The sequence below is a fragment of the Hetaerina americana genome, unplaced genomic scaffold, assembly GCF_022747635.1.
Source record: "Hetaerina americana unplaced genomic scaffold, ioHetAmer1.1.p SCAF_43, whole genome shotgun sequence".
Classification (NCBI taxonomy): Eukaryota; Metazoa; Arthropoda; class Insecta; order Odonata; family Calopterygidae; genus Hetaerina; species Hetaerina americana.
The window spans coordinates 1,929,878-1,956,075 of NW_027287019.1; the positions used below are offsets into that span (position 1 = coordinate 1,929,878).

Genomic DNA, 26,198 nt, shown 5'->3' on the forward strand with positions numbered 1-26,198 from the left:
ATGAGTCCCATTCTTGCCAGGACTCATTTTCTCATTTGCCTCCATCATTATTTTGTGGAATAAATGAATTAACTAATTTCAAAATGTGATAATACTTCAATAATGTACCAGTTGTAAGGTACTTGTTATCCCAAATTTACTGAAGACATTAAAAAAATGAAATTCATGTTTATACCTCTACTATCTAATTTGTGAATGCTAGACAATTTTTTTGAAGATGATAAGGATAAGTTAGCATTATCTCTGGGTAAAGCAGAAATTCTTATTTTCAAGTGCTCATGCAATTAATGGGTCAGTGGTAAACATGAATTCAAAAGCATTAAATGAAATAATTTAAATGAAACATGTTCTCCCTTAGATATTAAACTCCGGAATAAGATGATTTTTATTGTTCTGTCAATTGTAGAAAACGGTGTTGACCAACTAATGTGTTCTTTTTTATTTATACGTACATAATTATATTTTTATAAGTGATTCATTGAATGCTGTAATGAAACTTGAAACTTGTGTTTGAGTTTAACATATTTTTATCGTACTGGAAATTTTATTACTATCCGCCAATACTCCATGAGAATACTGGATAAGTTGTTTTGGTGCGGTAATATTTGGGGTATGAAATGATAATAATGTTGGAGATAATTATACTGGAAGTAACAATATTAGTCGTTACATTCGTTGAATGATTAAAGATATTGGGTTTGAAAAAATGTTATGAAAATTCTTAATGATAAATATGTGTATTTACAGTAATTGAAGTGTGAAATAATGGTTTGAGCACCTTTCTTGTTGAATCATATTGTATTATTGTATCTGACACTTTGCTTTTCTAATTTTCATTATCTTATTGCTTCTCATTCAGAATGAAGATTGGTATTCACTGTCTGGTATGACACCAATTGGAGAATGGGGTTCATTAAGGTTAAGAATAAGGTATCTTCATGATTTAATAATGCCTCAGGAAGAATACTCCCCAATGCAGCAGTTAGTTCTTGACCCTAGTCTGGAGGTAGTGCGGGCCTTGGCTGACATTTGCCACTTGGATAGGATTCCTTTGGCCAATTCTCTCCTTAGAATATTCAGGTAATTACAAGTCTTGTATTTGAGCTATCTTTTTTAGTTCTCCAAACCCAATTTTTTTATCGCATATCATTGCTCCATGGAAAGTGGCATTGAGTATTTGTGATTCGACCCATAAGAAGGGGTTCAGTCTAGCAACAATCCGCAGACAACTGATGAGGGCCGTGTTGTTTTCCCGAGACCTCTCACCATTTTTCCCAGCACAAATCGTCCCACTGCTGTTATCCGCTTTCCTGGGAAAAATCATTTTACTCACTTTTTGAGACAATCCCTGTATTTTAAACATTAGTTTAAGTTCATTGCTGGGCTGCAGTTTTGGTGTCTTATTTTGACTGAAAGGTGTATATTGCTGTCATCATTTATGACTCTAGCCCTTCTCAATCTAAAATCTCAGAATAGTGCTGTATTTTCCAGCCCATAAGATGCAACCTGATTTTTCAGATCAGAAATTACGAAAAATGCTTGTCAAGTAGAAAAAATTATTTTTATGTTAACACTGTTGCTTACTACTGGCTCGAAACAGTGATATTATTGATATTTGTAACAAAGGCGACCATTATCCATGCTTGTTGTGACAAAAAATTAAAGTATTTTTCTGGCAAATTGACTTGAGCTTTTATAGGTCGAAGTAATGCCCCATCCAATAAGATTCAGCTGATTTTAGAGCACATTTTGGAGAAAAAAAATGTCCTATGGGCTGGGAAAAATGGTATGCCTATTTAAAATTTTCTTTTTTTCAAGGTATGAAAGGAAGGAAGCAGATCTACTCAGATCCTTAAATGAAGCAGAAATTGAAAAGGAGGAAGAAACGTCAACACTTTTCCGAGCTGCATCTTTAACTACAACACTCATGGACCTTTACATGAAATCTGTTTGCAATTCTTTTTTACATTCAGCCATTCAGGACACAATTCTGAAACTTTTAGAGGCCAAACAGTCTTGTGAGGTGAGATCTTTTTATATTTGTTTTATTACATTTTTTTATTCCTTTAACTCAATTCAGTTCTAGACTAATTTTTAATGGATTGTAGGTCTCTATACCTGATATAATTTGGCCTTGGCCTTCAGCTCCTCTGTTTTGTGGGAGTTTTCTGCCTCCAGTCATATATGTATTTATTTGTCTACCTGTTAACCACATTGCTTCCTATATTGTTCATACTAATAGCATATCCAGTTATTTACAAGTATTTTAGCATGAAAACTTATATGCAACCATTTTAGTCTTATTTTATCGGAGGATGCTTCCATGACTCCTTGTGATGCCTATCATCTCTTATTAGTTTGGTAATAGTTGGTATAATGAGAGAAATGAGTGCTATCAACTTTGTGAATGACTGCCTCTAATATAGCCTCTCATTCTGCATGACTAGGAAACCTTAACTTGATGGAAAACCTGTGAAAATTTCTTGGGAATTGTCTCCTGGGAAAATTCCAAATCTGACTAAATCTAATGATAAATCACTTCTATTACAAATGAAAGAACAATGATTAAAAGCAATGTTCTATCGTTTATGGTTATAATTTTTCCGTTAAATATTTTAGCATGCCTATTGTGATAAATTTGCAACTGTTTTTATTGCATTTTAACTGAAATTTGGTAAGGAATTTGGGCTCTTTCATAAATTCTGGGTTTTAGGAACCTATTCAAATCAGTGTAACTTATATCAGGTTAAAATGGTGCACTCTCACAGTTGTAAGTTAACGATCATTTTTATCACATCTCCATAAAATAGAAAGGAAGCTGAGTGTATGACAAATTATTGTAGCCGTGGATGTGCTGTAGTGTTAGTCATTTATTGGATATTAACTTAAATGGCAGTTATGTAGGCTTGGTTAAAACTATAGACTGTGATTGGTCGATGACTTTAAGCAAAAGACAAAACAAATAGAAACTTAGAATAAAAGACCTCATGCTTACCTGGCATATCTGTTGAGTGAAACTCCCTCCTCTCTGGTCTTCCACCAGGCTAGTGTCTCCATTGCTACCGATGTTTTGAAAACCAACTTGGTTATCATCCTCAGGACTTCTGAATGCCGTTTTGTCAAATTTGTCTGGTATATGTACATTTGTCCTGGAATCAGTTGTATTCTGATTGGTCTTTTGACCAAATTTCATTTTACCATCATAAACCTCACTGCACTCATATGCCGCAGAAGTTCTGAGGCCTATAGGGTCCTTCATGTTGACCAGCTGGTGCCTAATTTTGGCTAGTGGTGGAAGAATAGTGGTGATGTTGAATCTCTGAAGTGTTCTGGGAAATTTTATGGATATCATGGAGACGTATAGAGCTAAAAGGAGATTATGTTGAAAATTAAATACATTTTTTCCAAACTTTTTGTTTCCTCTGATGAATTGGGTACTTCTGGGATTACACTCATAAATATATGGGACAAAATTGACAAGGTGGCATCCAGAAGCCCTAAGGATGACGACAGAGTCAGTTTTTGAAATGTTGGCGGGAATGGAGAAAATAACCCCGGAGAAGACCCGAGAGGATTTCACTCAACAGATTTAGAAAGTGTTTGCCATTTTTTCTTTGCAATAGAGCCTACTTCTTTCTGTGAACTTTATGGCAAATTGTGAAGGATCAAATATGTTATCTGGGTTCCTTCCAACATTGGAATGAAAATATAAGCATGTGAGCTGTGAAATATGTCCCTCTAATTGAGTGAGGTTCTTGAATGAAAATGAATTGAGAAAAGAGAACACCTCTAGGAATTTAAATGCCCAGAGGGAAATGGTGGAAGTTGTTAAATTTTCTGTTTTTAATAATTTCACAATGTCAGAGAAACTGGGAACTGCCACGCCGGTCCCTTTATCTGGGTCACTGACTGATATGTGCATCAACAAGTGTGAGAATTCCACAGTCTTAGATGGTCTGGTCAAGTCAAATTAATTTTACATATCCTGTAAAATTCTTGAATTTTTATTCATAAAAAAATAGATGCGTGATAATAGGATTAATTCAATATATTTCAGTATCATTGAGTGCTAATGATTGTAGTTGGAGATACATTTGTATTAATACTGATTTCATTTTTGTTCCAAACAGCTAAATCCAACGAAGATGGAATCCCCAGATGACGCTTGTGATAATGCTGAGTTTTTGTTACAAGTACTGGATGAAATCACTTTGTCTATATTTTTATCTGCTGATTCATGTCCAAAGTAAGCATTTTAGTAGATTAGACACATTTTATAGGCCTTACAATTAGAGTAGGAGGGTGTTGGAGAGGAGGATTGTGAGGTGAAATTATAATAGAGATTTGCATATGATATAATAGCTAGATACAGGATGCAGTAATTTAATTATTGCTCCCCTATGAAGTTAATGAGTTGAAATTTAATTCGGAGTCGAATATGCGCTGCCATTGGTGGGTGGAAAAAAATTGTGGAAAAATTTTTTTAATATTGTTTTTGCCAATATCCAAAATTTCCTGAAAAGTTTATCCAAATTGGACCTGGCCTAGGTCACTTCGTGAATTTTTGCCGTTAATATTTGCCCTATTTATGCAAAAAATTAGAAGCCATTACTCACTACCATCTTGGCTCAATTGCTCCTCAGACAAACAAATTAATGTTCTACTTTATATACAGGGTTTGACAACATAACTTCCTTTTTTCAAATGCAAAATGCTTCCAAAAAAGGAAGTTATGTTGCCGCACCCCTTATTATTTGGATATATATGAAAGATTTTAATTAGACTTTATTTTCAGGACTTTAAGATATATTTTCGGCTGTCTTCAAAGAACTGTGATGACTAAATGGCCACATGAAAGACTTGTGAGGACAAGGGTAGTCAGTGGTTACATTTTCCTGAGATTATTATGCCCTGCCATTCTGAACCCAAGGCAGTTCAACCTTATTGCAGGTATGTTTATTTATTGTCTCATGTCTGAAAATATGGTGTGCTATAAATTTAAGTATTTTAATGTTAATATTGCTGGGAATGATTGAAGAGAGCATGAAAGTATTCATCATTATAATTGATTATTTTGCCAGTACATGTCAATCACTGAATACCCATTCCCCTCTAAGCTCAGAGCTCTTTGGTTGACCTTTTATTATGATAACAGCGGCTCTTGTTTCTTATTTATTGGGGTGAAAAGGGACTCTGCCGTGGCTAAATGAAAAGGATCTTTTGGATCCTACCAGTCATTAATATTGGATTTTTTCTCTTCACCATTGTCTGATGAGCTCTGATTGATATATATGGGGATTGTTCACATTGGAGTTTAATGAAAGTGTTAAATGAGTCAATACATGATGGCAGAGAGATATCAACATATCAGTATGTAAATAGCTAGAAAGGTTGCCAACATTTTGTCTGAGCACTTAGGTGTACCAGCAAGCATTTTTTCACTAACTCAAATAAGTCATATCGAGTTTGGTATTACCATGTAAAAATCACATCAGAAGACACTATTACTCTTATTTGTAATATGTTGACTGGTTTACAGAATATAATATTTCAGTGTTAGTTTTTTTATAACATAAGTATTGTTGACATTAGAGATTAATAATCATCATGAATGGAAATATTTTCCTTAAGATAATCCTGTTAAAAAAATGGATTTGAGTGACAATAAGTATTTCAAACTCAAAAGTTTTAATAAACATTTTTGAAGGACCTTATTTTGATTTATTTTAAAAGCATACTCCCTTATAAACTAATTTGCCATTGCCTTCCCCTTGTGCACTTTCTTCACCTCGGACATACATTCATTAATTGTTTAATGGGTTCTCCTCTGCTCCAGAGACTTCTAATGTTGTTGAATCTTGAAAATCTAATGTTCTTAAATTTTGAGTCTCTTTGTTCACATTCACCCTTAGGTCTTCCTCAATCTACAATTTCCCTAATCGCAAACCATTCATCATCTTCTCTCATTTCTAGCTGTGTGATGATTTGCTTGCATGATGATTAACTTGCATACATTTTCTCAAGGTGACCCAATTAGCATAACACACCATCTTACCTATCAGGGCATCCAATCTATAACCTTTTATGACCCATTTACTCTCTTATTTTACCCCACTCTCTCCTTGATTACTCCATACTCACTGATTGTAGTCAACTCTTTTACTTCTTGTGGACCACTCAAATTTTACTTTCATACCATTATCATGCCTTTTTCACTGGCTGAAAATGAGACAAATACTGTTTTCTTGAAAAATTTAGACTTCAAGAATCCAATGGGAATATATATGTACGTGTTTAGGAGATTCCTTGGACATGTTTTGACTGTTTTCTGAATGAACTTTGCCTGTGTGTATGTGTTCTATTTTTTTTAGCATGGTAAGCTATTAACTTAAGCAGCAAGAAATTTAATATTTAACATTTTTGTAAAGGGTAGATGAAATGATTAAATTTAGGATAAAATTGTCTCCATAGGAGTGAACGTTTTCCAACATTTGAGTGGCACAACCACAAAAAAAAAACATTAAAAAAGAGAAGGTCTGAAAAATCTTTGTTAAAACTAAGAGGAATCTCCATCAAACTCCATTTTATTTCCATTGCATTATGAATAATATTGAGTTGTAGCATGACTCAGTTCAAAGATGGATTTTTCTTATTCTGTTTGCAATTTACCAGATATTGCAGTGAAAAAATTTAAGACAATTCATATGAGTGTTTGCTACATGGAAATCTCATTCATTCCAACTCTTTTCATGAATTGCCTTTTTTGCATCAATAACTGCTAATTCACACCGTAGCCTCACGAAAAATTTCATTACATTAAACTTGCATAAAATATTTTAGTATTTGAATGCATGTTACATCATTGAGTGATCAAGAAGTTGTTCACATTTTTTCGTGAAGGATTATAATTTATGAATGTAATCCTTTAACCACCTCATTTTATTCTTGGATTGGGCATTCATTAGTTATATAATTAGTTCTTCTAAGTTAAGAAAATATTATGCAATCGTCATTAAAATAGACATGTTCTTTAATGTTATTGCTACTTTATCTAATGTTTTTTTAATTTTTACTCTGTTCCCTGTATTTTTCGTTATATAGTGACTTGCTCTGTATGGTTAATATAATACAATAAAAAGTCTGCGCTCGAAAGAATAATATTTATGCTATCATAGTCATTGTTATATTTATATCCTTCTCAAAAAAGTCCAATGTTTGTCCTTTTTGCAGCTATTACAATGGAGAAATTATAATTACATTGTTATTTTAATCAGGTATATCCTTTGAGACCTGGTAGTTCTTCATTTCATTTACTTTCTGCATGTGTCTTATGACATTTATGGTATTTTCCTGCATTCAATTAATACATTTTATTTTATTGATACTTGGCAGAGCCACCACCTCCTATGGCATCACGGTCTTTAATTATGGTGGCCAAATGCCTTCAAAATTTGGCAAATCTAGTTGAGTTTGGTGGAAAGGAACCATACATGGAAGTTGTAAATCCATTCATTTTGAAAAATAAAGAACGAATGATAGTGTTCCTTGATCAACTCTCTGTAAGTATTAATTGGGTTTGAATTATAAATAATTACCTTTATTAATTGCTGTTAACCCTATGCATGTTATTATTTTGTCATTACTTCTTTAAGGAACAGTGAAAAGCAAAATATTTACTAGGCCATTGAATAGTTGTTTTTTTCGTTACCATATGTGGATTATTAGCACTGTGACTTTCATTTGTATGAATTTCAGAACATCACTGAGAAACCAGATTCGGAAGATGGACGAATTAAAGGAGACCCAGCTCGAGATCTTGGAACTCTTCACCATATATGTGTCTCCCATTTGAAAGAACTTCAGACTTTAAGTAAAACTCAGGTAAAGGAATTCTTTCAATTTCATTTTTTTTGTAGTAAAGGAATATTTTTCTTTCCTTAACTCACAATTTATTTATAACAGGCCCTGGCAATACTCATGTTGTGGCTCTTTACCATCAATAGCCATACAGATTTACCAATAATGCTCTTACAGATGAAAGGGGAAAACTTCCTGTGCACTGTTTGTTACAATTCCGGGTCTTATGTCAAAATTCATGACGAATTACCGGAGTTCAAGACTCATTGACAGAAATCAGAGCCAGTGGCATCATCAGGGCTGGAAAACTAATATCAGACCTGGTTGCAGGTTTCAGGGCAACAAAAAAATTCAATATTAGTTGTCACAATGTGTGACTTAGTGCCAACATTAGATTAGGTTGCCAAAAATCGTGCGCGAGTCATTTCGTTTTTGACCAGGTATTAAAACTCTAAGGAGTTGCCTCAAGTAGGTTTCAGCTTCTTCATTCTGCCGAAATTTCAAAATATTAGTGTGCTTTTGACTTATAGAGGATCATGCTTCAGTTTATATCAACTGCCAAAATTCAGAGCCGGTTGCAACAATTTTGAGCGGGGTGTCAAGGATAGAGAGGTACAATTTAATGCAGATTGCCAAAAATTACGGTCACTTCAACAATAAAAGGCTAGGTGCCAAAAATTGGCCCAATTGAGCGAATTACATATTTAAGGCTTACTCATATCAATTATTACTCATATCTGTGTACCATGATTCAGTAGTACCTCTCAAGTATCACTCCCAGTTGCCACAGAAGGGCAGTTTACTACATTTAAGAACATTGATTTAGAGGGTGCTAGTGATTTATTTATTTTATGTATTGATCACATTTATTGGGGTGAGATAGAGACTTCATAGTCCCTTCCTTTACCTAACCCCTAAACATTGCACATAAAGTGACGACAGTTACAAACACCCTAGCCCTAGGTGGAGGAAAACCCTACTAGATAGGAATTGAACCGATGATTTCATGGTTGGTTGGCAAGGACGTTACCCCACCACTACTGGCTGCTGGCCACTGATTCTTTCGCTTGTTTTGCCAATTTTCTATTTATCTGGACCGACCTCGAATGGCCGCGCGTCCGCCCTTATATACGAAAGCCGTCAAGATGGCGCGATTCCGCGCCATCTTGGGGCATGGAAGTGATCAAAATAAGCTGTGAGCATATTAATAGTGCGCGCCATGGGGATGGAAGTGATCAAAATAAGCTGTGAGCATATTAATAGTGCAGGTCTGTATGCTTCTGTCCTGCCAGGAAATGGAAGAAGTAAAGTGGAACCTTGTACAAATAGCATAATTCATTGCACGATATGGTAAAGTGAAATAACATTTAAGTGAAACATACTTTTGCATATAAATTCATGTAAAATACGATAATGCATTCCATGCCAGAAAAAATAAATAATGTACAAGATTTATTTAAAGAAAATTATATAAACATTGTTTAGGATCATGAATTATGCACATCTTTTCTTCTACCGTGGAATGAAACAATAGGTAATACAAATGCTCATTGTAAAAAAAAGAATCAAAATAGTTTATTGTTTATGATACATACCTAATTCCCTTTTACTAGAAAGCTTTCTAGAGGCATTTGTGTTTCACTCCATTTGCTGACACTCCAAAATTTAGTAAAATATGGCTCGGAATTTTCATTGAATAAATTTTTGGCACACATAGCCACTGCCTTATAATTGTGATGCCTCTTATGCATGGTGCGATGCAACAGTTTCCCTTGACCTCCTCATCACATTTAGCCTGCTGTTTGGGACTTAAAAATTCTTGAAGGCTGGTGGAGTTTCTGGATGGTGAACAGGCAGGGGTTTAATTTTCAAATTGCTGCTTACTTGGGCCCAAAATTACAGTGTGGGATGGCCTTTCATTGACTTGTGGTCGGGCAATGCATTATCCTCCACTGCTGTGTGTACAAATATAGGTTTGCTTCGGCATCTTCTTCCAGAAGAGACCCATCTTGTCACAATAGAAAACCTCTTGGGACTGGTAACCCTCATAATCTACAAGCTTCATGTAGTTACCAATGAAGTTCTCTTCTGCCTTTGACTCAGAGCTTGTTGCTTAATCATGCCTCATAGCGCCATAGAATCTGGTTCTTCTCTTAACTTCTCGAACCGCTCCTGGCTCCCCTAAATACTTCTTCCGGCCTTTTACAATCATGACATCTTCTTAATGAGGTCTGTGAAAATCACTTTCCCCTTATCACCAATTATATTGTTATTATTGGTGTGGCATTGCAATTACTTTTTGTTCATCCATATGAGAAGCAACATTTCAGCATTGCTGAGAATGCGTAACTGTTACATTGGTATTCTTGTCATTCTCTTTGAAGCATCTATTTGTGTAGACTTGTCCTTATTCTTGAAGAAAATTCAAATTTGTGAAAAGCCTCCAATATGCTCCTATCATTTAACCAAGTTTTCTAGCTGTATAAAACCACACTGTAACAAAGTTTTTGTTAGTCCTTTGTTAACATCCTTGTTCAATGTTAGTAATCATTTTCTCCCTCTATGCTGTTATTGATGATCCTTAGTATCACTTTAGCTGCATGCAAAATCAAACTTATTGTTCAGTAGTCCCAACCTATGGCTGTCTTTCCCTTTTTAGGATTGGGAACTATCACCGATCTAACGAAATCTTCTGGCCAAAGTTCGACGTCATAAATTCTATGACTTTTAAAAACTCTTCCTCCCAAATTTCCCTATAGCTTTAAGCAGTCCATGGGAATGTTGTCTGCCCCCATGGATTATTTGATTTCAATTCCCTGAATGTCTTTTCTCTTTTCCGATTGAATATGCCTAGATCCTATAGATGCCTATTCTCATCTATGTCATATTCTCCTTCTGTTGAAGGAGACGTTTTTTGCATATATCAATAAGTTAAACTTGCTGGCTGGAAAGTATTTACTTTATAGTCTCTATATATATTCTTTCCATTCTGTTTTAAATCTTGCATATTATTCTTTCATCTATCTTCTTCATTATCTCATCTGAAACCTAATGTGTCCTGGCCCTTTTTATGTTAACTGTTCTTGTGCTTTTATTTGGGGATTTTGATATTTCTTTCTTGATTGTACCCATTTTTCATCCACTGTGCCTGTCTTTTTATGCTTAGCCATAATTTTTTCAATTGCCTCCTGGTGCTCCCTTTTTTGTCTTCATAAAGACTTCTAAATTTCATTTTCTCACCTGTCTGATCCTCTTAAATCTGATGATACACTTGATTTATACCGGGGATGGCAAACCTATGGCACGTAAAACAATTATTTTGGCATGCAGAGCTGGGAGCTGGGCAATTCCATGGTGAGCTGAAATCACAGGGTCTAAATAGCAACTTCATAAAATTGATGAGGCTAAGTTGCAGATGGGAGACAATGAAAAGCGTCATATACTACCTTGATCAAAAATTTCCCGGAGTTTATTCAGAAAATTAAAAATACAAGTTTATTCATCTAAATCTATATTGTCCCCTTCAAAGTAATCCCCATCGACTGCAACACACTTATGCCAGCGCTTGATCCAATCCTCGAAAAATTTTTTATATTCGGTTTTCGGTATGTCCATCAGTGCTTCCTGCGATTTTTCCATTACTTCCTCTCGGCTGCTAAAACGCGTTCCCCGTAATGGTTTTTTAACTCGATTGAACAGAAAGAAGTCACAGGGAGCCAAATCAGGTGAATTCGGTGGCTGTTGGATGGTATTTGTTGCATTTTTCGTCAAAAAATTACGAATAATGATAGCACTGTGCGACGGTGCGTTATCATGGTGCAAAATCCACGAGTTTTCTGCCCACATTTCTGGTCTCTTTCGGCGAATTGCTTCACGCAGACGTCTCATAACGCCCAAATAATACTCTTTGTTTACTGTCTGGCCTTCTGGCAAAAATTCATGATGCACTACACCGTTGTAATCCATGAAAACCGTCAGCATTGCCTTCTTTTTTGACTGAAAACGACGTGGTTTTTTTGGTCTCGGCTCATTTGGTGAACGCCATTCACTTGCCTGATGTCTGGATTGCGTGTCGTACTCATAAACCCACGTCTCGTCTCCAGTAATGATCCTTTTGATGAATGTGGGATCGGATTCAGCCTCGCAAATCATGTCTTTTGCGACGTCAACACGGTCTCTTTTTTGCATGAAATTGAGGTCTTTTGGCACCAACTTTGCTGCTACACGACGGAAACCCAAATCATTAACCACAATGTCTTGGGCGGATCCATAGGCAATGTTCAAGTCCTCCGCTATTTCTCTGATGGTTAATTTGTGGTTATTGACCAACATTTCTTTTACTTTATCAATTTTTTCACCGACTTTCGATGTCGATGGTCTGCCACTGCGTTCATCATCTTCGATTGACTCACGACCACTTCTGAACTGCTCGTGCCACTGGTAAACGACCGTTTTTTTTTAGAGAATCGTTGCCGAAACACTTTTCCAACATTTCCAACGTCCGTGCGCCACTAAATCCGTTTTTTACGCAAAATTTAATACAAGTTCGTTGTTGCAAATTTAAATCCATTTCTGCAATTGTAAAAAATCGCCAACACACACAGAGATAGATGTACTCTTGGCTACGTAACTTTTGCAAATGTCAAGTTATGACACTAAGATTTAAAGGGAATATCAACAACAGATGTACCAATTTAACAAAAAAAACAGAACTCAAATCGGAACGATGGGAGCGCCACACGGTGGTTATTCCGGGAACTTTTTGATCAAGGTAGTACATTAGTTACCTATGGAGTCAGAAAATCCCTTATGACTTCAAGCCGACAAACATTTTCTGTCCCAAGCTTTGATAAAAAATTTAAATTTCTGAACAAAAATTTGTGAATACCATTAAAATATTATTGTTTTTATTATAAAAGCACCTTTACCTCTAATAAATATAAAAATAATAGTAGTAGTTTTGAGGGGAGGCGACTGACAGCTAAGGTCATTTGCGCCATAGGGGAAGGACAGGAAAGGATGAAGGGTGGAGAGAAACCCGGCGTCGGCATTAGCCTACTCTTTACGAAAGGCGCCAAGAGGTCCGCGGCTTAACGTCCCATCCGACGGATGGCGTACTCACTCAAAGCCCTCCACAAAGCACCTCAAGTAGGGATCGAGATACCTCTGAAAAATATTCAACACCGCCGGGATTTGAACCCGTGCCCTCAGGGTGGGAAGCCAGTACGTTAGCCCCCGCACTATCTCGATCCCCATAAAAATAATTAATAAGAGTGTAACTCAGACTTGCATGCCAACCCATCAAGAGATATAGAGGTTATAAAAATAATTAAAACCTCTATATCTCTTGATGGGTTGGCATGCAAGTCTGAGTTACACTCTTATTTCATAAACTTTGGCACTTAATCTACCAAAGGTTCGCAATCCCTGATCTATACTAAAATATGATCTATACTGAATCTGCATTCACTTCTGAGAAACTTGGTGAATTGATTATGCTGTTTAGTCTCAGCTGATGCCTTGCAAAATCCCTAGGCATTTTTCATGTATATCTGCATCACTCCGGTATTTAAACAGGGTGTTCATTATGATTAAATCTGTTTCCCTCAGAACTCGATTGCTTTCTTTCCACTCTAATTCCTTTTTCCTAAACTTAAGTGCCTTAACAAAACCTTTCACCCACCACTGCATCCTAATCCCCCATAACTATTGTTTCATCCTATGGATATCATCAATTATTTCCTCTAGTTGATTGTACACCCTACTTCTTCCTCCTTATAGTTCATTCCTCTATATAGTAGTATCAGGAGGTAAAATAGAGGAAATATATGGTGGGCAGGAAATTAACCCTGAATAGAGAATGGAGTACTGCAATAAACCAATCCTAGGCTTTAACACTGATGATAATGATGATGTTTGCTCCTTGGTATGTAGATATAATTAGAAACCAATTTGTTAATTCAGTTTTTACTTAAACTAATAATATTGCTTACCTGCTCTGCATTTACCATGCTTCTTCCTACCTTTTTGCTGTATATTACTGCCACCCTTTGATGGCTTTCTTCCCTTCCACTGTATGACCCTTCCGCGGTTGAACAATGATATTATTATCCCCTATCGTTTGTAGAAAAAAGGGCATCTTAAAGCTCTCTGTTCTACACTTAATCTCTCTAATTTTATTAGCCTGATCTCTCCTACCATAGTACAATGGGGGTATTAATATATTTTCAACATCACGGCTTAAGAGACTGTCCAATTTATGCAAGAGCTTCAATCTGTAATTTAGTCTTTGCTCAGTGAGTGATTCCCAGCCTAGCTGCTCTAATATTTTGGATACGCTACTAAGTTTATCATGACAACATTTTACAAATCTAGCTCCTCTACGCTGCATGCGATCCAATTCGGCTGTTAATCCAACTTTGTGAGGATCCCATATACTTGAAGCATATTCTAAATGAGGCCTAACCAATGACAGATAACATTTCTCTTTGACCCTTTCATCACATATACCTAGTCCTCTTCAAATTCCTAATTTTTTGTTAGCTTCCCCACATATTCCTCGGATGTGTTTAACCCAGGAGAGATCGTGAGTGAGGGTAATGCCTAGGTATTTAATTGAGTTTATTTTTGAGAGAATTAGGCATTCAGGTGGGAATCGCTCCTTTCCCAAAAAAATTATGACTACTGAAGTTTAATTCTATTTGCCAAGTGTCGCACCAGCATTGTATATCATTAAGGTCATCTGACAAAGCTGCTGTGTCCTCAGGGTCATGGATATCATGATAAACCACTGCATCATGGCAAATAAACATATCTAACTATTGGCTCTGAGTCAATGTCGTTAATGTTAAGTAGGAATATAAAAGAGGTCCGATAACACTACCCTTCTACTGCATTTGAGCTAACTCCACCTATCTCCACACTTTGAACCCGACCATTCAAAAAGTCTTTAATCTAACCTTGGATATTTCCATCTATGCCATGTGCTTCTAGCTTTGCGAGTAGTTTACTATGAGATACGTTGTCGAAGGCTTGCTTAAAATCTAGAAAAATCACATTCACTCGAACATTGCTCTCTTCCAAAATAAGAATATCATAAACAAAAGGTGCAAGTTGCATCTCGCAGGATCTCCCTTTTTAAAAACCATGCTACCATGATAATGCACAATCTCGAATAGTAAGTGTTGTTGCTGAATATTTTGTGAAAACCAATGTGAAGTGTACTAATCATCCTCCCTATAGTGCTAACCTTGCCATGCTACCTTTTCTGTTCCCCAGTGTTAAGAAAGACAATGTTAACCATTTTTCATCATCTGAGACAGTAGGTAAACTGAACAAGTATGTTTCAGCTTCAATGGTTGCCACTAATGTACTACTGAAGTGAATAAATGAAACCCGTTCCACACAAACATCGAGCTAACACTAGACTAAGCTAATTACATATTGCATGCTATTAGGAGAATAAAAAATTTATGATTACTAGTTAGTGAAGACACTTAATAGCTACCGTGATCACTGGTGTATACTCTGTTGTAAATATGGTACGTATGTTCAGGGTTTATGCCCTTTCCTCATCTCACCTGGTGACCATACTTTCGCAGTCAAAGACTTAAAAAAGTTTCATTTTAATATGAATTATTTTTAATTTTCAGCCTACAATCAAGAAATTGGTAACAGTAACTGAGATGCTGAGCAAACACAAGCAGAAGTATCTGGAAATGATTAGGTAGTTCTCGTGCTTCCAATTTTGTGATTTCTCTCAGACAATTTGTGTTGAGAGTGATTATTTCACCTCCATGGATCATAGTGATGACAAGGAAAAATACTTTTATGTGATCGTAAACAGACTGTTTCATTATCATCATAAAGTGTTCACTATAATTAATAAATAAAATCTGCAAGTTCAGTGCAGTCATAATTCCTAGTGATATGAGTGCTTGTTGGTGTACTATATATACTAAGAAACTGCAATGGTAGGTTTCACTTATTAAGGTCATAGCATTTTTAAAGTTTTGTATCAACGTCACTCGGTGATAGTGGAGAGTGTGATTGGAATTAATGCTAAATATTTTGATTGTAATATAGATATTGTAAATATTATGATCAGTGTTTTAACATGTAATGCATTTTGTACAAAATGATCCACATACATTAGTGAGATCTAGTGCTTTATGTATAGTGCTTATGATGTATGATTTTTAGCTTTCGTTTAAAAGTCTTTCATTATACAGGACATAACACCACTGAATGTGAAAACACGAGTACTATGTGAAGGTAATGTAATTTGTCATTATAATGCTGTTTGGATATCCGTGGATGGTTAAACTAAATCTAATAGACCATCTACGGAAGATTCTGAATACTGTATCTTGTGTATAGAAGATTTGGATCCTGGAAGCTAATGACATCAAGGGTAATTTCGTTGCTCAAGTAATTACGTTATGAACAATACATTCTTGTATTCCTTGAAGCTAAAGATGTGAAGATATTCCTTTTCATAAAAAAATATGGTATGACATTTCCACATTGTTGACAAAAACAATTTTGTAGAAAATTAACAATGTGCAATGAATAAAGTCTTACATTACTATTATCCTCGAGTACGTTTACGTTTTTCCTATCTAATAAGCTTTGCACCAACCAGTTCACACTTTTGAAACAGTCCAACAGGATTTATTATTCATGAACCCACGCTTAATCGTCGAAATAAAAACACTAGCCATGGTAACGATAAATATTTTATTTATGTTGCATTTGCTCAGGACAGTAGTAAAAATGGCCAAGGTAATAACTCCTGTGACTGACTAGTCACGACCAAAACAGAATTGAGAATGCCATCACAGCACAACAGAAGGCAACGTATGGGCTTTTACGTTCCCCTATCCTTGCGCACTTCCAAAAGGTTCCCAAAAACCTGAAATGCAAATGCGAATATTATACAAAGGCGATTTACGGAATATGACGCGACCAAAAACTTAAACATACCCAATTTTATTGCGGTCCAAAATACTCGGAAATATCGACCTGATGTACGCACAAGTACAAATAAGAAGCAATACAACTGTCAAAAGACTTTGGAAATTGAAGAGCGCCGACTGAAAAGAATTTTACAGTAAATGACATGGATACTTTAGGGTAAATGCTTCATTATAGCAATAATTATTAAAAACGTACCATAATTGCGTTTGGTGATCAAATTAGGCATATAAACGTCAAAAAAACATAGCAATGCCACAAAGTCAACAAGAATGCTTCGGATTACCTTTTACTTTTAAACATTTACTTCTCAAAAGGTACACAATAGGTCAACGATCAAACAACCAACTTGGATTTAATGCAACGAGTTTCGTACCTCAATTGTTAAAATAAAACGGTAGTCATCACAAGTATTTTACATTCTATGATATAAGTATATTATGTTTAGTCATTCTCGCAAAAAAATTTAAATTTTCAAATAACACAAATGTTTAGTACCATTGGATGGATTCTATATGATCACTAGTTAATACTTGTGCTGATCTGTCCTCTACTCCGGAAGTTGCACAGTGTAATATGGTTGACCGTAGTGAAACGTCGTGTTTTTCTCCGCGCCCGTTTTCTTTATGCTTGTGAAGTGATTTATTTTGGACCTCATTACTGTGTCATTCATGATATCGTGTTTTCAAATTTGAGTCGGCAGTTTGGATTAATTCTGCTCTCTGGTAAGTGTTTATAGAGAAAAATCCTTTTTTTAAATGTATTGATAATTGAATAGTATTCCATTAAGTGTACTAAACCTTAATGCCATTGTACCAAGGTATGTTTGGCTTGGGTAGGTATAGTAAGTGAGTAAGTTTTAAAGTGAAAATTTTACCATTGACCAACATTTAGTTTGTTTAAGTTCTTAAGCTGTTGTTGTTGGTATGCAAGTAGAGATTTCTGCGCCCGGGAGTCAAGAATTTATGGTCATACATTTTAAATATTGCTATTGATAGAGTAAATTTCTTCAAGTAAACACAATCTCTTATTCTTTTTGGATACTTACATCATAATTATTCTCCAATATAAAGGTCTCGTTGAAAATTAATATAAGTATTTTTTGATCACCATTTCTTTTTCAGTTGACGATTTGTTTAAGGTATCTTAATTGTTTCAGGGATTGTGGTGCGTGCAAATCTATTCATATAATATCAGTCTCAACGTCTTGTATATATTCATTGGAATATTTATGCTTCAGTAATAAGTAATACTTGCCCTATCCGCGTCTTGTTAGAAATATAAATGCGGGTTTTGCCTTCTTTATATTTTAAGATTGTAATGGCCTTATACCCAGTTTGGATAAAGTCATCTGGAACTCTATTAAGATATCTGAACATCAACATTCATAATGTTATCCTGCTCTAGATTAGTTTTCATTATCTATGCCTGGTACGAAAGTTACCCAAACTTTCGGTTGCTGTGCCAGAATTATTTTTACTTGGAATTGGATCCGTTTAAATCGCAATTAATGCCTGGTTTCGTTTCCCAAATCAACTCCTTAATCCAGTGACTTGTTTTTCCATCGGCCAAGGCGAAGGTTGAGAATTCAAATTTCACGTATGACATTGCTGTTCATGTAAATATGTGACGGATTTTAGAGTATGCGACGGTGCCAAAATCCCTCAGCCTGTGGATCATCAGAAACAGTCTCACTGTAAGAATTTCTCTGGTTAGAAGTGTGCTGCTTTCTACAATATATGTATAAATTTTAGTTTATTGTATGCCAACGAAATATGTTTGAATAACCTTCTGAAGCTCCGTAAAAGCCGACTCTCCAGTGTTATAAGTGGTCTAATAATCCTAATAAAAATTGTTCTGAAAAGAATTTTCTGAAGACCAGAGGTATATCCTATTTAAGGGTTACGGTGGAATTAACAATGGATTTATTAAATATTCAAATCATCAACTCCTTAATTATTGTAGCTGAGATCAGTGTCCCAAATCGTTCTGCACAGGTGCCTGCTCGTCTTAATTTAGCCTTAGTAATATCAATCCTCTAAATTATTCTAATTAATTACCGGACTGTTATACTTTCGTACAACGGCGAATTAGGAGTTGTGTAGGTGTCCATAGGAATTTGTCTTTTGTGTTATTTAATATACATTTGTGATAAGTAATTTCTTTTTTAAATATATCATACAATTAATAATCCTATTTTATCTGTGTGCAGAGTGTGAGGTGTGGTTTTACCAGCTATTGAGAGACCCTGGGAGGGGTATCTCCTCCTACCACCAGATGAAGTAGTTGTACAGTGCTGTGCCGTTGCTAGGGGATTGCTCATAACTACCCATTGTCATTGACTGCGTGCAAAAGTTCAAGTGACTCCATCATCTAATTGTGAGTACTCATTTAATGAATATTGGTGTATTATTAAAACAGCAAGTGGAATCCTCGACACCATGTCTCTTTTACTCTCTGATATCTAGTTGATTAAAGTTTTTGAGTTATTTAGAGTAATGCGTTATGTTATTTATTCTTCGTAAGCTTTTAGTCTGTGTTTTTAAAAGTGAGTCATCAGTTAATGTAGCCAATAATGATTGGAGAATCAATAGTGCTCCTGTAAGTTCTACCATTTCTCTTTCTTCTGCACAATTGGCATGAATGTTCAGGGTGCCTATCATTCTTGTTGTAATCTGGCATGCAATCTGAATCCGCATTTGTTGATCACATGAGTGTATTCTAGTTTGTATGGTCAGTTCAAGGAGTATAATTGTTATAGAGTTTTTCGTCTGTGGTCATCGTAATCTGCGTGCGCCGGTGTCGCTCCGGTTGTGTTAGACGTGCTCCTTATATCTATGTAGTATTTTATTTCGGACACTATTTGCTTTCTGAATTAGTTTTTGGCGTGTTTACATCCATATTTGAATATAACTATGAAAGTATTTGTTAGTGCTGATTGAAATTAGGCTGGTTGCATATTTAATGCATAGTCTTGACTAAATGTCTATTTTCAGCTGTTTGAAATCGGTTTGCTAGTCACAGTAAAGTAAATTCAATCCAGCAGTTTGTCACATCATGAGAAGAAGTTTATGAAGTATGGTAGGTGGTCATATGTACGTAAAAATATTGAAGATTGCTAATAGAGCTGAAAAAATCATGCAATTGATCAAACTATCAAATAATATTAATAAATAAGGAAAATTGACTGAAAAGGACTCTTACCAAATGCCTGAGTGGGCCATCAATTGAAAGAGAGAACCTTCCTTATCACAGAATATCTAAATTATCCTGTGGAAAAGTTCGTCATCACTTTCTATTTCATGGGCTTATAAAAATTCTGCTAACTGAAGCCTGAACCTGTAAGGTTTTTTCGCAAATTGTGGTGTTCACTGCGCTGTATGCAGTAAGTGGCCAAACGTTCGTTTCCCATCCCACCAATATATCATTCTTTGTTTGCCTGGATATTGATGTTAACTTCCCTATCAAGTACATTATTATAAATACCGCAGTAAAAACAATGAAGTTGAATAGAAGGGAATTTATTTTACGTTTTTTAATATAAGATTTATTAAATAGCTGGCTGTGACGTACAGGCGTAAGTGCGAACCTGTATTGAATACTTAATATTCAAATCATAGTGTATTGAGGATACTTTCCCGAGTGATCGACGTAATTACGTTATGCTTGGTTTACTTCAGTTCTTTGTGAAAGAACGAGGTGTAGATCTCAAAGTGTCGACATTATCAGCACTCTTCATGATTTGTGTGGTTGCAACGGAATAGTTTCTCTCTTCAGGGAGTGTGATAAAAACATACGATTACGGAAAGATATTTGGAGATGCCGCGTTGCTGGAGGAATCCTCATTCTAATATTGTCTCCCCAGTGCTTATAGTTCAGCCCTGCATATAAGAAAATGTTGATCCAATTCTGGAGGAACTGTAGTTGAGGTGTTCATCGAGATGCAGTTTTTAGAGTACTTTTTGTCTTCACGGTATGAGAATATTTATTTTTTTGGCTGGAGAATTTTCTGTAAGGTTATGACTGTGTTTTGTTATAAGGTCTACTTATAAATCTTTGTCGAAAAGCATCACATTGCACTTGGGTGCAATTTGAATTTTCTATGGAGATAGTTCGCTCGTTCGATATTGTTGTTAAGTCCTTCTCCATCTGAAAATCGTTTATCAACCGTTGGATGCATTATTACGAAACAAAGTTGAGCTCTCGATCCATTTTGTAGGGCTATGGGAATTTGCACAAGTTTGCGATTCGCCTGCAAATCGCTAGGAATTCCTGGAATGGTATTCGACGGTATGATTCACAGCGCGGCTCTCCTCCCGTCTCGTCTCAATCCCGCCGCCTTGCCTCCGGGGTCGACGCTGAATAACGCTGCCAGTTTTAGAACTCGTCCCCCAATCACCGTTTCCGTCGGCGTTTGGTTTGTCGTTTTTCCCGTCATTCGTAGAGTAAAGCGTGCCACGCATTGGAATTTTACATTTAATACAATGCATAGCCAACTATTCGGAGTGGATGTCACGGTGTCGACGATTCCAAATTGTTCGAAAGGAGCGAAACAAGTGCTGTGCTTATTGGTAAGTTTGTTTTCGTGATGTGATTCTCGAAGCGCCTAAAATTAGCTTATGCATTTGCATTATATTTGTAAAAAAAACACTGTGCCTCATCGAGAGCTAAAATGAATCAATTCATCGATTGAAATACGGCTAATTAGAATGCTAAACTAGATCACGATATTCAACTCTCGATTTATTTAAGAATGGGAGAGTGGAGCCCAAGTGTATTCGTTATTCTACGGGAGATCTCACCTGGTATGCATTAAGCTGCGTGCGGAATACGCACATCCAGGATGACCTTCCTCATGTGTTTGGTATGAGTAGCTATTTCGAATGTGATTTAATTCTAAAATAGCGCGAGTGAGCTTAGCGTATGAATAGGCGACATGCGGGATTAATTGAGCAAGGGAAGGAGGGAGCTTGGGAATCTCTGGGGACTGAAGCGGCGCCCTTCCCATCGCCGATGATGACTGCCTCCCGCTCCTTCTCTCCCACCTTCCCACCCCCCATGCTTTTGTTGCCATCAGTTTATCGATCTAAAGCGGAGTTAACGCCTTTAAAATTTACCTTATGGATAAAAATGAACTGAATGTTGAAACTTAAATTGAATTGAATTTTGCGTTGTCTTTTTGAATTTGAATTATCTATTATTTGGCGTTTTAGCATCTTCATTAAAGGCACCTGATACGGTAGGTACATACATTTTAGTTATTCCTATTTTATCGTAGGCAGGGATATTGTTTTATCTGAATTTCCTCTGCTTGTCCTTGACACTTACCTTTTTCTGAAGTTAATTTTCCCTCATTTTTCTTTGATAATTAGTTTCCGATACGCGTTTTATTATGTTTTCATTTTTTCCCTGTTTTAGTCATGATCAACGCCAGAAAAGTACCTCGTCTTACAAGTTTAGTCCTCAGCCCTCAGTTTCACTATTTCATTGCACAATTTGTCGCAAGGTGAGGGTTATTGGGCGTGGAAAATTAAGACAGAGATTTGGCGATTTATCGGTTTCGGAATCCTTCTCCATGGATACCCAACCCTTGGAGTTAGCTCAAATGCGGTAGAAGTTGCTTCAGGTAATCCTCAGGGAAGTGTCATCGGACCTTTTTTATTCCTACTTTACGTTAGCGAAATTGGTTCCGTAGTCACTAGTAAGATACGTTTATTTGCCACGATACAGTGGTTTACCGTGATATCCATGATCCTGAGGACACAGCAGCGTTATCAGATGACCTTAATGCTATAAAACGTTGGTGCGACCCTGGGCAATTAGAACTAAACGTTAAAATTTTGTTAAATGCCCTCGAAGATACGTCAGCCAGTCTGTGTTGTCAGTCGCCGTTGTGTACCCGAATTTATTTATGACCACCACAGTTAGCGACCTGGAGTTCGGTTTTACAAGCGAATGTAAAGCTCATCAAGTACTAAGCCCAGCGGTGTGTGAAATTCACGCACATACAGGGTAGGGGGGACCTGTGCCGCCTATGGTTTCCCAGGAAGATCTGGCACTATTAATGGCGTCCATCACAAATTCAAATCCAGGGTTGAAATTGTGGGCAGGTGATAATATGACCAAGGGTTTTTCCCTTTCACCAGAATACGGTTGTTTGGATTTTCGCTATTAGGCGAGACGAGCGGCAGTAGAGAGTATTTTCGCCGCTAAACATATGTATGTAATTTGGTAGTGGCAGGATGGATAGAAACCTAGAATCGGCGTAAATCTACTCTTAACGGAAGGCGCCTTTTGGTCAACATTGTAACGTTCCATCCGACAGACGTCGTTCTCCGTTTGAAGCGTCATCTCCACACGGTTCCGAGTGAGGTTTGGGATGCCAGCTAAATTCCACCACCTCCGGGATTCGAACCAGGAATCTCGGGTTGGGAAGGGGGTAAACTAGCCACCGAACCAATTCCACCACGATAAACCAATGTTTGTGAAGTGAGGCTTGTTTGTCCCTCGTGTGGAGATCGTGGGAGGGGCGGGAGGAAGGGAAGGAGCAACTGGCTCACAGCGAGATTCTTTTTGGGAGCAAACCAGACGCCCACCTTCCCGCGGGCGTTTTCTCCACCCCCACTCCACGTACGCATTTTTGTGGCACAAATGTTGCGTGTCGGTGATTTCGTGGGCGCGGGACGCAAGGGAAAGTGACCTCTCGCTCTCGGCCCGTGGGATTTGCCGGGGGCAGCCCTGCCCTCTCCCGCCAATCGAACCGCTGCCCCCTCCCCCTCCATCGGAACATTCGCTCCGGTGAACGGCCTCCCCCCAAAAATCGTTCTTCATATCGAATTTTACTGAAACATTGCGAAAAGGATATCCGTGGAAGCCCTGCTACCTACTCTCTTAGGTGTGGGTGTGGAAATCCTAAAATTATTTACCATTTTTGTAAACATTTTCCTTCCGAAAGTCCTAAACAGAGTGCCGGAACCGAGTTCAAATGATTGAAAGTTCGCTTTTTAAAATTTTAGATCGGATAGTATACTCGCTTCCTGATGCGTGATCCGATATATATGGACAACGCGGATGCTTGCCAATGAATAGCATGTTAAAAATAACCCGGAAATAGCCCTTGTTAATGGAGTCGGTGGGGTATTCTCTTTTTGATCCTCAAGTTTGTTGCACATTTATTTAACCATTCGCTGAGGTGGCTGTGGTGACACTTTACTGCTGACGGATTTGTTGGTCGCGCGTGATGTGATGGTGCAGTAATGATGGCGTCCTGCATCCTTTTAGAGATCTATTTTATGGGAACGAATCCAAACGGGCGTGTCTGAGCGTTCCGCGAGAGCGTGTGTCACGCTTGTCTCTGCTTCTCCTTCCTATTTGACCTCGCGGCCCTTCACTCTCTTGGGTGTTATGACGGGAAAAAATATTTATAAACGTAGAAATTCTATTTCTATTGGCAGCCCATCAAACATGAATAATAGCAAAGGAAGGACATGCTGCGTGATTACATTCGTTTGGTAAACAAATATTTTTTTGCCGTAATCATTTGGTTTAATCCACCAATTCTCCATTGCAGTTGTTTGAATTTTTGTGTTCATTATAACATAGCTAATTCTAATGTATTATCTGCATGTTGCTCTCTTAAGTGTTATCATCTTCCCGCCTTAGTAATTAATTACGTTAGCAGGAGTTGCGTGGTGGAGTTACTTTCACTTTTATGCCTTTGATTATAATGCTTCTAGAGCACCTCTCGAGAGTGCTCAGCAGCTTTATCACAAGTGGTAAGCGTTTGGTTGGCTGGTGCATGTGCTTCCTGTCGCTCGCATTCGCTCGAGGTGATCGCCCGAGTGCCGGCGGAGGCTCCGCTCGCCTCGCGGTCTATGATCAGTCTCAAGGTGCGATCGGCAGCCCTAGCGAGTATACTATTTACAAGGTGGGCGGTCTACTACCTACCTTGCTGCTATCCAGATCGCTGATCATGTTTACGAAATCGACTGTGACATAACGCCAATCCTCTCTCTTTCAAAAGGGAATGCTTTGGCTGTCTTTTGTAACTTAATGAGACGTGGGCTAGCCTGAAAGATCTGGTTTTTCGTTAACTTCCTGATGAAAGTCCCTGGCGAGTTTAATTTGGGGTGACGAATGGATCAAGGGTTGTCTTCACGAAACCGCAATTTTTAGGTTGTCGGATTTATATCTGGGTGCGGACTTGAGCTATGGGCGGCATTCTTAGGCTTTTTAATATCGCAGAGTTCTGATTGCCAGTCATATTGGCGTGACGGGGTCCATCCTCTCTCCACACGAAACTGGGGATGATGACTCTGGATTTGTTTTACTCAACTGGTACGTTTTGAAGCTGATTTTAAGTAATTTTATTTATATTTCCTCTATGTCTATGTAATACCCTTAAAGCTCCCGAAAGTAATGACGGGGGGTTTGATTACACGAGAGCTTCAATATTCACCTATTTTTGGGGGAGGCGACCGACTGCAGAGGTCATTTGCTCCAGAAGGTATAGGTGGGTGATTTGGTATGGGTAGGACATTCAGGGAATGTTGAATGGGTGGAGATAACCCCGGCATCGGCGTTAGCCTACTCCAACGAAAGGCGCCAAGGGGTCTGCAGTTTTACGTCCCATCCGATGGGCGTTGTACTCACTTATCGCAACACCACGTAGCAACTCAAGGAGGGATCGGGAAACCACTTAAAAATCCGGCCGCCGACTCGTAAACATTTTTCTGCCCACCATTGTGTTTCCTTAGTTCGTTCGTTTTAGTTTGCCTTTTTCTTTACTTTTGTATTTGTTTCTTTCTTTTGAATGAATAGCTTAATGCCCTTCCACTTTCGGTTTTGATAACGCCATGAGACCATCTAGTGTTTTGTCCGCTTCATGCATCGAACTTGGTCATTGTTCAGGCTTATTTGTCAGTTTGCTGCAGTCATGGGGAGGAAGACGTCGACAGGGCATATGAGGATCAATGAGGTGAAACAATGGCAGGTGTCCCTGAAAGGAAACATTTGATGATCATATGCTATTGCAGATGGGAGTGGGCGAAGGGAGAGGTAGCAGTGAAGCCGGGGACTACGATTTAGGAGCAAAGGACGAGTGTGGGGAGAAAGCAGTTGGGTTCTGCAGGTGACAGGGCTTAATCTCTACGAACAATTGCATTGAGCAAAACAGTGATAGGTATTTAAATGCAACAATTTCATAGTGTAAAAATGATTCGCCTTGACCGGAGTTCGAACCCGGATCCCTCAATGTCCGGTCGATTGCTTTAGCCAGTTAATCAATCGAGGCGTCCACTTAAACTCGGAAATTTTGAGGGCTTTTACAGGCAGTGGATGTTGTGACGTATTTATACTTGGAAAAT

General features: G+C 37.4%; 3 protein-coding genes across 4 annotated transcripts in view; 2 read left to right on the plus strand and 1 right to left on the minus strand.

Moving 5' to 3' along the window:
* The window catches only part of vap (RAS p21 protein activator vap), a 33,516-nt gene extending 17,070 nt beyond the window's left edge, over positions 1 to 16,446 (plus strand). For both annotated transcript variants that reach the window (XM_071591187.1, XM_071591188.1), the window contains exons 12-18: positions 860 to 1,080; positions 1,819 to 2,023; positions 4,131 to 4,246; positions 4,796 to 4,950; positions 7,393 to 7,559; positions 7,756 to 7,881; positions 15,510 to 16,446. In XM_071591187.1, coding sequence (XP_071447288.1) covers positions 860 to 1,080; positions 1,819 to 2,023; positions 4,131 to 4,246; positions 4,796 to 4,950; positions 7,393 to 7,559; positions 7,756 to 7,881; positions 15,510 to 15,587 — 1,068 coding nt within the window. In that variant the 3' untranslated portion in view covers positions 15,588 to 16,446. The remainder of the gene's footprint in view (positions 1 to 859; positions 1,081 to 1,818; positions 2,024 to 4,130; positions 4,247 to 4,795; positions 4,951 to 7,392; positions 7,560 to 7,755; positions 7,882 to 15,509) is intronic.
* Positions 16,447 to 16,579: 133 nt separating this feature from the next.
* On the minus strand, positions 16,580 to 17,199 carry ksh (transmembrane protein 167A-like protein ksh). Its single transcript, XM_071591184.1, has 3 exons — positions 17,032 to 17,199; positions 16,843 to 16,952; positions 16,580 to 16,771 (listed from the first exon to the last, which is right to left on the minus strand). Exons 1-3 carry the CDS (start codon positions 17,032 to 17,034, stop codon positions 16,666 to 16,668), a joined length of 219 nt encoding a protein of 72 aa, XP_071447285.1. The 5' UTR covers positions 17,035 to 17,199; the 3' UTR covers positions 16,580 to 16,665.
* Positions 17,200 to 17,418: 219 nt separating this feature from the next.
* Csk (C-terminal Src kinase) overlaps positions 17,419 to 26,198 on the plus strand; it is a 115,423-nt gene continuing 106,643 nt past the window's right edge. Inside the window, exons 1-2 of the mRNA XM_071591193.1 lie at positions 17,419 to 17,558; positions 19,046 to 19,212. The gene's annotated coding sequence lies outside the window, so the exon portion shown is untranslated. The remainder of the gene's footprint in view (positions 17,559 to 19,045; positions 19,213 to 26,198) is intronic.

Excerpts from the sequence above, each read along its gene's own strand:
- ksh (XM_071591184.1), bottom strand. Across the intron at positions 16,772-16,842 it reads TTGGACCGCAATAAAATTGG|GTTTTTGGGAACCTTTTGGA; the intron begins GTATGTTTAAGT and ends TTTGCATTTCAG.